Source organism: Oncorhynchus tshawytscha, linkage group LG09 (genome assembly GCF_018296145.1).
Source record: "Oncorhynchus tshawytscha isolate Ot180627B linkage group LG09, Otsh_v2.0, whole genome shotgun sequence".
Classification (NCBI taxonomy): Eukaryota; Metazoa; Chordata; class Actinopteri; order Salmoniformes; family Salmonidae; genus Oncorhynchus; species Oncorhynchus tshawytscha.
In genome coordinates this window covers 22,096,732-22,109,890 of record NC_056437.1, presented here as the reverse complement: position 1 = coordinate 22,109,890, position 13,159 = coordinate 22,096,732, and the positions used below count along the sequence as shown (strand labels likewise).

The window sequence follows — 13,159 nt, the reverse complement described above, 5'->3', positions numbered from 1 at the left end:
AGTTGATTAACAACCAAATCAATTATTTTAATAGATCTTAAAGCATTTTCTGTTATGAATGCAAGTTAACCCAATTGAAAATACAATGGGCTGTTATGTTTCTTTGAATGCCATTAAATGGTTGCAGCCTGATTAGAGAAACATTGACTACCCATACGAAGGTGTTTGTTTAAAGTTCTCTCAGTAGGATATGAAGCAAACAGTCTATTACAGATGCTTATGCTATTTTAATAATCCATTTTTTATATTCAACTTTTTATTACAGTGAGAAAGTGGTGAAGTAAAAATCAATTAGTGAGGGAGCACATCAAATAACAGCTTCTGTTACTAATGACGTTCATCTTGAAGAAATCAATCTTTTACACCTTTTGCACCCCCCCAAGTTCTTTATTATATAAGCATATGCATTAGAATTCTACATTTCCATTTGTACTAAATAAGTCTTACTAGTAGCAGACAATGACTATCATTCAACCAAAAATAGCTCCTTTAAATTGTAAGCTTATTTTCTGAAACATGAGAAATAGTTAGCAAAATAGCTCCTATGGCAACTGAGGACATACCAGTTAATAACATTCAATAACTTAAACCCATATCAATACTGCTCCTTTGGACTATTCCCTTGCTGACACCACACAATGTCCTACTTACTGTATTGTTAATATGGCTGCATACTGGTAATGTTACTCAAAAGGCAATTGTGTCAACAATTTAAAAGTCTATCGCCAATTATACATCTCTTCCCGAATTGATATTCAGTTCAGAAACAGGACACACACAATCTACATCCATACAAACACAGAGGGTATATCCGATACCTTACATTTACTACTTTTTCTTTTAAAATCTGGTTCTATATTGCCAGGAAACTTTGTCTATTAAAAAACACACCATTGATGGAAATGAAGAGGTAGGGCCATTTTAAGACTTCTGTAGGATTCATAGTACAGATGTAATCAAACAGTTTAATCTCAATTACTGAAAATAAACCAACGGCAAGTTCAGAGGACAATACTTAGAATGTGGATAAATACAAATTCAAACAAGTATCTGGAAACAGTATTAAGAACTGTCCAAATTGAGCCTTAGTCCTGGCCGCCCAGACATTTATGTGATTAGTAGCCAAAACACAATCCCCAGAGCCACAATTAGAAAGAGTTGGGACAAGAACTGTTCATCCATGTGCTGGGGGGTCCCAGGGGCAGCTGTGTGGAGTAACCAGTGGAGAATGAATCAACACTTTTCAAGGTAGAGGGGGCCATTCACAATACATTTTTGATGAAACATTGTTACAATACATTGTTACAATGCTCAACCTACACAGCTAAAGTACCTGGGTGTGGTCTTCCATCATTGATGTTAAAAGCTGTAGAGAAAATGCCAAATGGAAAGGCACCAATGCCAAAAGACATCTGGAATCCTCCGTCTCCAAAGCCTAACCCCTGTGATGGGAAGAGAACCTTACAATAACATTGCACCAACCCAGGGTTATAACATGACTATTCCATATGTACAAAAAACTTGACTTTAACAGGTGTTTCGAGGGAGAGATGATGTGACGCAATCGCTAGTGCTATAAGTTTCGTCATTCTCAAGGGGTCAAATAGAGCTCTTCAGGCAGCGCTTAATAGGTCCCAGTGAGAAAGTTAATTCTGCTAATGAATTCAGCTATGGGCGGGTTCACTACAGCATCCCGCGTCATAGTTTCATCATGAATGGGTAGTGCAATACTTCAGCCAACATTGCAAACACAAGTGATACACAGTAGAACTATCTGTATTGAGCTTTGCTAACATCCTTGCTAAATAATTGTGCACAGTCTGAAAAGTGAGAGTAATGGTATGGTGATAGTGGTTGTATTACACAGTACTTACACGATTTTCTGGCTCTGGCCTCTGTCCTTGTGGTCGAGGAGGCGTTCGCTCCCTAACAATGAGAGACAAGTTGTTGACAACAGTAGTTTGGGATGTGGAATTTCAGAGTATATAACTGAGGATTGTATGCAAACTGAGCTCCCTGCTTTCATGTTGAGTACACCAACCCACCGTGGGTCCTGCTGGCCTGTGCTTCCCCTGCCATATAGTGGGATGACTTTGTCTCGACTGATGCCTGCCTTGCACACTGGACACACTTGTCTGTTAGGTCTGGTCTCTAACCACTGCATAAACATGGGGGGGGGTTAAGATTGGATGATATATTCAGAGTAGCAGTAAAACATCCATTGGTAAAGGGTCAGGTGGCAGCTGATGACAGTGGTTGTGTAAAATAAATGATGTATCAATTGACTTACCTGATGTAAACAGGGCCAACTAGGTGATACAAGGAATGTAAAGGATGGGAGAGAGAATATATATTAAATTACTATATTGAATTATGTGCACAATACCCTCTCCTGAGTACCAGATAAGGAAGAATGTCCCTCAATCAATCACAAATACAGAACAGTCTCACGACAAGAGGGTGTTTACCAAAAGAGATGCCCACACAGACTGATCACCGCATCCTTGGAGGTGTCCAGGCAGATGTTGCATTCGAAGGTGCTGTCCTGATTGCCACCCTCCCCAGCAGCAGTCGAGCTGCTGGGGTTGACAGTGGCTGGTGGGGGGGCAGGACTAGCCATTGTTTCCGCAGATCAGGAGGTAAAGTGGGGTGATGTATCTAGCCACCCCCGTGCTTGTAGATTAGTATGTGTAAATTAATCCAAACAGATGAGAATCGAGATATGCCAAAGTCAAACTTGCGTTATGATTTACACTAAATGTTGCTTAACAATGCTCCAATGGCGTTAGAAAACTTACCACATTAACTAACGTAGCAGCTAGATCCAGTATGCTAACGTTGCGCGTTTCTAGAATAAATGTTGCTACTAGTTTAGCGAGCTATCGGCGTAACATCAAATCACATAATTGACTACCTCCTTGCGTTTTTCAAACAAATATTCGGTGTCGTGGGTACAGATATCTAGATAGAAAGCCACCTATTCGTTCAAGTTACCAAGTTAAATTCAAGTTTAAGCTGATATCATCACTATAGTTAGCATCCCGAAGTTGTTTGGTGATCACTTGTGTATCTGCTGCTACGCCGATTGGTTACCAATGGCCGTGTTCGAGAGGCTCAAAACCGCAATGTATCATGGGTAAATTGTGTCTGACTGATTTACAAATAATATTAATTGAACATTGTAGTTTATTTCACACCTCAATTGGAATGTGGCAAAAGCGATTATATGATAGGATAAATATGATTAAAGATGACCAATTCAGAAATCGCTCCGGCATTTCCTAGTTGCTCAAATTCGAATAGTTCGTCTAATTTCAGTTTGTGACAAAACAAGCAAGTATAGTGTAGAGAATACTTGTACCATCTAAACCGCTGTGAATGATCTTTTCCATAACCCCAAATATTATATTTTCAACTGTTTGAAGCTGGTGAACAAATCTATCATTCAGACTTGCTTTCAATGAAAATGACAGATTTATAACTCACATTTCCATGTGAATTTTGTCAGATACCCAAAAAGATACATAAAGCAGGTAGTTCAATGGTAAATCTCGTCCTAAACTGTGCTTTTGGCCGTCAACAAGGCGACCCAAAAACACCAAAGGTGGCTGTGTTCGAGAGCATCAAAATGACTGCAGGGAGGCTGCCAACGGACTAATCTACAAATCACCTTGCGTCATAAATAAAGACTAATTATCATTGGTAGATCAGTCAGTCACATTTTACCCATGATACATTGCGGTTTTGATCCTCTCGAACAACCGAGGTATAATAAGAACTGGAGACTGCATCCAAGATGTTTTGGGGGAGTTTTTATTTTCTTTTATTTTTATGCATTACACAAACATTGTACAAAACAATGTACAGATATCACACATAACAAAAACAATACAAATAATAAATAAATCCAGAGAGACACAAAAAAAGTATATTATGCTATAGATAAATTACATTTTGACATACTGTAGACACTTCTTTAATACTTTGGTATTTATATATTTTTGTTGTGTTATATAACATTTTAAATAAATTAGGAAATGTTTTAAAATATCACATTTGGTAATGCTTATATGTTTATTTTATTTGTTTGATTTTCACCTTTATTTAACCAGGTAGGCTAGTTGAGAACAAGTTCTCATTTGCAACTGTGACCTGGCCAAAATAAAGCAAAGTAGTTCGACACATACAACAACACAGAGTTAGACATGGAATAAACAAACATACAATTAATAATACAGTAGAAAAATCTATATACAGCATGTATAAATGAGGTAGTATAAGAAACTTAAGGCAATAAATAGGCCATGGTGGCAAAGTAATTACAATACAGCAATTAAACACTGGAATGGTAGATGTGCAGAAGATGAATGTGCAAGTAGAGTTTGCTCCGACAGCTGGTGCTTAAAGCTAGTGAGGGAGGTAAGAGTCTCCAGCTTCAGAGATTTTTGCAGTTCGTTCCAGTCATTGGCAGCAGAGAACTGGAAGGAAACGCGGCCAAAGGAAGAATTGGCTTTGGGGGTGACCAGTGAGATATACCTGCTGGAGCGCGTGCTACGGGTGGGTGCTGCTATGGTGATCAGTGAGCTGAGATAAGGCGGGGCTTAACCTAGCAGAGACTTGTAGATGACTTGGAGCCAGTGGGTTTGGCGACGAGTATGAAGCGAGTTTACTGATCTTATCACTAATATTATTTTCATATTCGTCCAAAATATTTCACTATGCAAACATTCACAAAATAAATGCTATATAGTCTCATTTTCCAATTCACAAAAGCCACATTCCTCTTCAACATTAATTCAATATTTCGAAAAAAAAAACTATTACAAGGATAACATCTGTGAAGGGTCTTGTAAGAGACTTCTCTTACTTTATCAGTTATCAAATATTTATGTGGATTAGTCCACTCACATTGCCATTTCACATCAAGATTCCCATTGAAAAATAGCAGCAGTGGTAAGCTTCCTGTTAATAATTTCTCAGACTAAATTGTTGTTAAATTTCTGATGTAATGTATTGATGCATTTCTACACTATCACTGTAATTTAGTGCATGTAATGAAACGCTTGATCGATCCTTCAGTAAAGTAAGGATTCTATTGGGATTAGTGTTCATTAAAATGTCATATTCCTTACACAACATAACAAAGTAATATTTGGCTAATAATTCATTGTAAGTATAAGGACTACCCTTATCATTTATAAGTTGATTAACCACAAATATATTATTGGCAAACCAATTATGGATAAATATGGTTTTATTTATTTTTCATTTCTATCTAATATCACCGTTTTTCCAAATAAAACATTTGTGTGGAGAGAAGTTGTGCTTGTATAACAAGGACCAGCACATTAGATCTTGTTTATGAAATGTTGCAAATTTTACAGGAAGTTTACGCACAGCATAAGGGCATTGGAGTAAAAAATGAAGCCACCCAATTTTCTGGAGAAAAAAAGTGGTATTATATTCCAAAGACTAAAGTTTTTTGAGATACCTCTAAATACAAAATTAACTTTTGCAGTCGGTTAAACAGTCTAAAATCTAAAACATTAAGACCACCATCACAAATCTAGTTGGTAATATCCTACCTGATCTTGTGTGTCTTCTTTTTCCAAATGAAATTGAATAAAAATTTGTGGAGAGTGGTACATGTAGACGGTGAATCTCTAAAGATGTAAAAAGATAAGATTCTCGAGATAAACCCTTTGCCTTTGACGGACTCTATCATGAAGAGATAAATCTCTTGCCAACCATGAATAACATTTATTTTTTATAAATTCAATTAAGGGATTTACATAAATGTATTTCATTTCATTAGTATTTCGGGTCATTTTGACACCTTAATAGGTTACAACATCTTTGACAGTAATCTCACATATTCTAGGACTCACTGCATCTTTAAGTGCAAAAATGTACATTTTGCAATATTCAATACCAAACCTGACACTTCAGAGAAAAGCTCTACTGTTGTAGGGCTACTGGAACCTTATTTTAATTTATAAAAAAACAGGGTTGTATTGTCAGCTAACTGGGAAATCTTCACCTTATTATCAAACACAATAATTCCTTCAAAATGACATTTGGTGACCATTGAATAAATCATTTGTGATACTAATAGGAATAAAAATGGTGATGCTGGACAGCACAGAATATCAAATATCAATATCAAATTTAGGTGATATCAGAATATCAAATCTAGGTGAGGATCCACGGGAAAGTTAAACCTAACTATTACTACCATTATAAAGAGTTTTAATAGTGTTGATAAAAAAGACCACATTTTAAATAGTGCAATGCATCAAAAATAAACTCATGACTAACAGTATCAAATGCTTTTTTGAAATCCCAAAATAGAATAACAGGATTGTCATCTAATACAGTGCATTCAGGAAGTGTTCAGACGCCTTCCCTTTTTCCACATGTTGTTATGTTACAGCCTTATTCTAAAATTGATTAAATAAAACAATTTCCTCCTCAATCGACACACAATACCCCATCATGACATTTTTGCAAATATATATTTAAAATATGAAACAGAAATAACTTATTTACATAAGTATTCAGACCCTTTGCTATGAGACTCGAAATTGAGCTCAGGTGCATCCTGTTTCCATTGATCATCCTTGAGATGTTTCTACAACTTGATTGGAGTCCACCTTTGGTAAACGCAATTGATTGGACATGATTTGGAAAGGCACACACCGGTCTATATAAGGTCCCACAGTTGACAGTGCATCTCAGAGCAAAAACCAAGCCATGAGGTCAAAATAATTGTCCATAGAGCTCCAAGACAGGATTGTGTAGAGGCAGAGATCTGGGGAAGGGTAACGAAAACATTTCTGCAGCATTGAAGGTCCCAAAGAACACGGTGCCCCCCACTCTTAAATGGAAGAAGTTTGGAACCACCAAGACTCTTCCTAGAGCTGGCCGCCCGGTCAAACTGAGCAATCAGAGAAGAAGGGCCTTGGTCAGGGAGGTTGTCACTCAGATGGCCACTCTGACAAAGCTCCAGAGTTCCTCCCACCTCCTCTGTGGAGATGGGAGAACCTTCTAGAAGGACCAATCAGGCCTTTATGGTACTGTGGCCAGACGGAAGCCACTCCTCAGTAAAAGGCACCTAAAGGACTCTCATACCATGAGAAATAAGATTCTCTGGTCTGATGAAACCAAGATTGAACTCTCTGGCCTGAATGCCAAGCGTCATGTCTGGAAGAAACATGGCACCATCCCTACAGTGAAGCATGGTGTTGGCAGCATCATGCTGTGGGGATGTTTTTTAGCGGCAAGGACTGGGAGACTATGCAGGATCGAGGGAAAGATGAACAGAGCAAAGTACAGAAAGATCATTGATGAAAACCTGCTCCAGAGCGCTCAGGACCTCAGACAGAGGCAAAGGTTGACCTTCAAACAGAAAAATGACCCTAAGCACACAGCCAAGACAACACAGGAGTGACTTCGGGACAAGTCTCTGAATGTCCTTGAGTGGCCCAGCCAGAGCCCGGACTTGAACTCAATCAAACATCTCTTGAGAGACCTGAAAATAGCTGTGCAGCAATGCTCCCCATCCAACCTGACAGAGTTTGAGAGGATTGGCAGAGAAGAATGGGAGAAACTCCCCAAATGGGGTATAGTGTGTAGATTGATGACAGAAAAAAACACAATTTAATACCTTTTAGATTAAGGCTGTAACGTTACAAAATGTGGAAAAAGTCAAGGGGTCTGAATACTTTCCGAATGCACTGTACATACAAATGCTCAGACCACACATTGAAAGCATAACATTACAGCAAGACCTGTGCTCAAATAGCCTCTCAATATTTGTCTTTGTCAAACGTGAGAGTTTACCTTAAGCACTCTTACATAAAAACATGAAAAATAAAAGACTCACCTTCTGTGTTAGTGTGAAGTGACAGCATCTATAACAGCCTACTGAGAGTGTTCCCTCAATTTACACCCTTGCCTTTTGACCAATGGCTCACTTTTTCTTTCTTTCTTTCTTTATTTGTCACAACTGCATCAAGGAATGCGGAAAGGGATCCTAGATGTGAGCTTCCACATCACACGCTTTGAGTGTTCAGCACCATGGAGAGCACTACTAATATTATATCGCATTATTTTCAGACAGCTGGGGAGCTATAATTAAAACGTGACCAATATCACTCTCCTGTGTTAACCTCAGGAAATGAAATACACCTGCAATGTTAGTTTGTTTTGTGTGTATCTTTAGATTTGCTGACATGAAAGGTAACGGTCTCCCACCTCGAAAATGTACTCTCCACTGTCACATAACTCATATATACATAACACATACAACGTTCTTTTGTTTTTCTAACGCAATATCATTCCTTATGGTTAATTAGCTACTACCCTGTGTTTGCCTTTAGGGCTCATGCCTAACGTTTAGATATATTTGCTGAATATTGCTACACTAAAAATGTGATATATTTGAATATTATATAAAACTCCATGCACTTTTCTGTCAGTCACTGGGATTAGTCCAAAAGCTCCTCCTCCCACACTGTCATGCGCATGATAAGGGTATTCGCTCGCACTCTTCCAGACTGCGTCATTTCAGACAAACAGCGAACATGGCGGGTCTAGTTGCAAAGAAGTGTATCACCCCGCTTGTTAGAAGGATCACTTCCCCGGAATATACGGTCCAAGCCGCCTACCACAAGAAGGTAAAATAACCTGTATAGTTAGCTATGTTTGATAAATTAAACCATGTGTCCCTGTTTAGGTCGTAAACTGGTTAGATGTGAATTCCTTGCAAGCTTGTTTTGACAACGAACCTAAGCTAACGTTAGCTAGTTGCTATAAGTACATTTGGCTTTGATTATCTAGTTATGTATTTGTTTCTCCGAGAGTATCTAGAAATATATTTTAAAGTAGAGGTCGAAGTAGCTAGCTTAGTTAACAACATACGTCACATGCCTTGAATACTTCTATAGCGTACATCTAGCTAGCTAGCATGTTAGATAATGTTCTTTTTAAAAATGCTATTTTTCTGCCAATCTAATTTTATTCTCCAGCTCTTCGTCGGTTGATGTAGCTAGTTATACCTGAAGGTTAATCTGTTTCTTCCTAAACTGTTTTAGCTAATTCCTTAAATTAGCTGTTTGGTAACACTAACGTCAGTTATGCTACAGGTGTCAGTCAAATCTCTGAAGCAGCATAGCGGTAGCACCAGTGTACTACCTGCGATGGCAATACGCAGTTTAATTGATTCTGGATTTTTCTACATAACGTGTGAAATAAGATATTTCCACAGTAACTCGGTTTTTGTTGAACCTGTATATACATTTGTTAAAGAACACAATAACCTATTAATTATGCCATCTATTTGGTGGAATTGTCCATTTGGATTTAGGCTAACATTTCATCACTCATTCTGAACATGTATGAATGTCTTGTAAGCCATCTTTGGCCAAAAAGAACATGAGCTTGGTAATTGCTCCCACAGTTATGAGATTTAGGCTAGTCAATAAAACAACCGTTGTCACTACCAACTGGCCACTAACAAACTCCCAAAATATGTAGGCTCTTTAGACGCACCGCATTTTTCAATAATGCAGAGAATGACCTGCATCACGGTGATTACGTCTGGGGGAGGGAGGTTGCAGCAGGAAGTGCTACTGTTGTGGACAGTGGAGTCCTGTCCTAATCTGTTTATTTTAATTTCCCTTACATAAATGTTGAAACTACCCATTGCATAACGGAAGTGCAAGAGCCCTCTCAGCCTTGAGCCTGCTTTTTTGGGAGACAGTTGGAATTCATTTAATGATGATATTATGTGAATGATTGTAGCTATGCGCAGGGAATATTACCTAGATGGGGTCATTTATAAACTTGAGTTAAGTAATCAAATGTTTTTGTCTCCTTGTTGCCATGTTTAGGTAGTGGACCACTATGAGAACCCAAGGAATGTTGGATCCCTGGACAAGACTTCCAAGAATGTGGGGACAGGCTTGGTGGGAGCCCCAGCTTGTGGAGATGTGATGAAGCTTCAGGTACGTTGGTCCCCTGTCCTCATTACTTCCTGTCTTCCTCTGCTGGCCTTGGATTTTGAATGGGGTCACAATGTCTTGGTTGTGTTCCAAAGAAGCAGATAACACAGATGGGACTTAGCAAGAAGCAGCATGCTCTATTTATTTAGTTACAAAGTGTATGTATTTTGTAATGTTACGGCATTGTTTATTCAATTATGTGGACAAAAGACAGTTGCATAAAGTGACTAATCTCCTATCTACAGATTGAGGTGGACGATCAGGGGAAGATTGTGGATGCCAGGTTCAAGACGTTTGGCTGCGGCTCAGCCATTGCCTCCAGCTCCCTGGTAACAGAGTGGGTGAAGGGCAAATCCGTGAGTGAACATTCTGCATCCATGACACTTCCTCTGCTTCCTGTGTTACTGTTCTGTTGCTCTGTTTTCAATTTCTCAATTCAACAGTCATTTCCACCACACTGTTTTTTCCTTTCATTACATGGTTGGATCAAGTTTATTTCTTTGTTGGTGAAATGTTTCCCTCTTTTTGGCTTTCAGATTAATGAAGCACTGACAATAAAGAACACTGACATTGCCAAAGAGCTCAGTCTTCCACCTGTCAAACTTCACTGCTCCAGTAAGCTCTTATTTCAGTCTGATATATAATACTGTTCTGCCCTGTCTAACATGCTGAATTTCTAAACCATACATGCCCTTTTAATCTATTTTACAACCATGTGAAATTTTTGCCCCTTTCTCCAGTGCTGGCAGAGGATGCCATCAGAGCTGCTCTGAATGACTACCGTCTCAAACAGCAGGATGGCAAGATTGAGGCTGTCAAAGCCAGCAACTAAGGGAGGACTCTCTCTCGTAGTCCTGGACACCCTTGTCCTGCACCCTACTGCCAAGGAGACACTCAAATGTAGTCCTGGCTCCCCACTCCTCCATCCTTCTATATATGGGGCATCCTAAATGAGCCCAGGTTATGTCCACCCATACAACGTACATAGACAACACAGTATACACACCAGGCCCCTGTGGCATTCTGTGGTTTCCCAGTCTACTCTGTAGCCTGTCACGTTAACGCACAATTTAAGGGCACTGATCGGGTGATTGGTACAAAGTAAGCCTTATTTTCAGGAGTGAGAAATGCAAAGTGAGCCGAGACAAGTTTGCTTTGTCTTTATTCACTTTATTTTGTCAATATTTTGTCATGGTTTGGGGGTATTTTCCATTGGGAAATGATTACGGATGCTGTGGTGAAGTATTTAATAAGATTTCTAAAGGTGTCCCATCAACACCCATGTAGCACAAATGTTTTGAAGGCAATGAGGAAATGCAGTGCAGGAGATGACAGCAAACTGTTAAGGTATCTATTTGGATTCTTTTGTCACATTTCAGACTTCCTGGTTGTAATGCAAATGAATAAAGTAAGGCGTGTACGTAGTATGTTATGTCTTCTTTTTTGTCATGCAAGGTCTCTATAATCCGGTTAAGGTATTGTCTTGTATTTCTCAGCAGTGTGCAGACTACCAGAAATTAGAGCAATGCTTGTATTCTCCACTAGATGGCATCGTTGGCATACTTTATCCGGAGCCATGTAAATTCATTGACTTCATCCATAAATGCAGATCATGGTTCTGCTTTGATCAAATACCAAACACGACACATTTTAGAATCTCTTTACTGTCTTCACAATTTCTACCATATTCAACCAAAGAACACTGAAAATAAAGAAAGCAGCACCTCTACAACCATTTTTGGTATGTGTCTGGTCATGTTTTCAACTACACTACACACACGACTAACCAGCCTGTATTGTAATGTCACAGTACGAGTAGAGTAGACTGCTATGTTTGATGCTTTCCCAAGTTCTTTCACAGGTCCTGGTTCTGCAGCAGAGCAACAGTTGTCACTTAATGGATCATTTCGGAGTTGCTACATCTACTTTTGGATTCTGCACTATGCAGAAATTGCTCTGCCATTTCCTGGTTGCTGAAATTGTAAGTTTGCCTAATTTTGCTTTGTGACAAAAGCAAGTGTAGTGTAGAGAATCATTGTAACATCTAAACTGCTGTGAAATACGTTTCCCGTAAGCAAAAATATTGTTTGAAGCTGTTGTACAAAACCGAAAGTCAAAGCCTCTAAAACTAACTTAAGAACGGGAAGCATAGAACAGATCTGATGCTTTTTAGACTTGCTTTCAATGAGAATGACAAAGTCATTTCTGTGAATTTGCTCAGGTTGCCCAAAACGTTACATATTACAGCTTTAATGAATGATTCATATATATATATATACATATATAGCCATTGATGATTAGAACTTATAAATACTTCATGAGCTTAGTTCAACTGTTGCGCCCCATCAAAACCCAAAATATACACTTGTTTAACTCCCAATGTTTGTAAATGTAAACATACTGTATAGCTTCAAAACAGGGTTAAAACAATCGATTTGAGCTTATGGATGTCCAGTCCTTGTCTCCATAGCTCTGTCTGACTGAGTGGTTCTATTTCTCTCAGCTCTTTACCAAAACCAATGGTGGGGTGACAGCTTTTTGAACTCCAGATTGGCCCTTAATGGAAATGTTTCAAGAGACGGGATAAACATTTGACTAACTACACACAGGTTTTCTAATGTAAATATACCTCCCTTAATGTTGGAGACATACTGTCTGAGTTCAAGTTGTGGCAGATGCTGCACCATGAGGTGCTCATGGTGAACTTAACCTTGGTTTAAACATTAGACTGTTACCATGGTTACTCAGTCGCTGTAAACAAAATATGCAATAGTCTCTACAAGCTTGATAATGCTTCTATGTGGATATTCTGTATCAGATTATCTCTGACATAAGGACAAAATCGGTGGACAAGTAAAGTAAATTTAAATAAAGTGTGTTCAACATTCTGACTTGTAATGGGACTGTTCGGGAATGCTGAGCCTACATGTTAGAGAGGAGTGTGTAAGTATTTAACTCTGGGATTCTAAAATAGGCTAACTTGCCCTGTACTTACCCATATTTGTTCTTCAAGAAAAAGCAACCTCAAATTGCCCTGAAAATGATCTCTAACCTAGGATTAACACCTCACTAACCTACCAAAGAATGGTAGAGGGAGAAAAACAAGATGCAGCACCATTACTTTGGCCATTGTACAAATAAAAACAACGCAGAAA

General features: G+C 38.7%; 2 protein-coding genes across 4 annotated transcripts; one reads left to right on the top strand and one right to left on the bottom strand.

The window, feature by feature from the left end:
* Positions 1-903: 903 nt before the first annotated feature.
* Positions 904-3,628, bottom strand: LOC112257577 (E3 ubiquitin-protein ligase RNF185). 3 transcript variants are annotated; one of them, XM_024431247.2, is made up of 7 exons: positions 3,487-3,628; positions 2,469-2,673; positions 2,291-2,309; positions 2,046-2,158; positions 1,875-1,926; positions 1,334-1,442; positions 904-1,205 (listed from the first exon to the last, which is right to left on the bottom strand). In XM_024431247.2, exons 2-7 carry the CDS (start codon positions 2,618-2,620, stop codon positions 1,108-1,110), a joined length of 543 nt encoding a protein of 180 aa, XP_024287015.1. In that variant the 5' UTR covers positions 2,621-2,673; positions 3,487-3,628; the 3' UTR covers positions 904-1,107. The 3 variants fall into 3 exon arrangements, with proteins under 3 accessions (XP_024287015.1, XP_024287013.1, XP_024287014.1); XM_024431245.1 differs by lacking the exon at positions 3,487-3,628 and adding an exon at positions 2,799-3,480; XM_024431246.1 differs by lacking the exon at positions 3,487-3,628 and adding an exon at positions 2,799-3,480 and having other exon boundaries at positions 2,469-2,658.
* Positions 3,629-8,525: 4,897 nt separating this feature from the next.
* On the top strand, positions 8,526-11,429 carry LOC121847150 (iron-sulfur cluster assembly scaffold protein IscU-like). Its single transcript, XM_042326679.1, has 5 exons — positions 8,526-8,678; positions 9,894-10,007; positions 10,250-10,360; positions 10,541-10,619; positions 10,745-11,429. The coding sequence occupies exons 1-5, from the start codon at positions 8,586-8,588 to the stop codon at positions 10,834-10,836; spliced, it is 489 nt and encodes a 162-aa protein (XP_042182613.1). The 5' UTR covers positions 8,526-8,585; the 3' UTR covers positions 10,837-11,429.
* Positions 11,430-13,159: the final 1,730 nt, after the last annotated feature.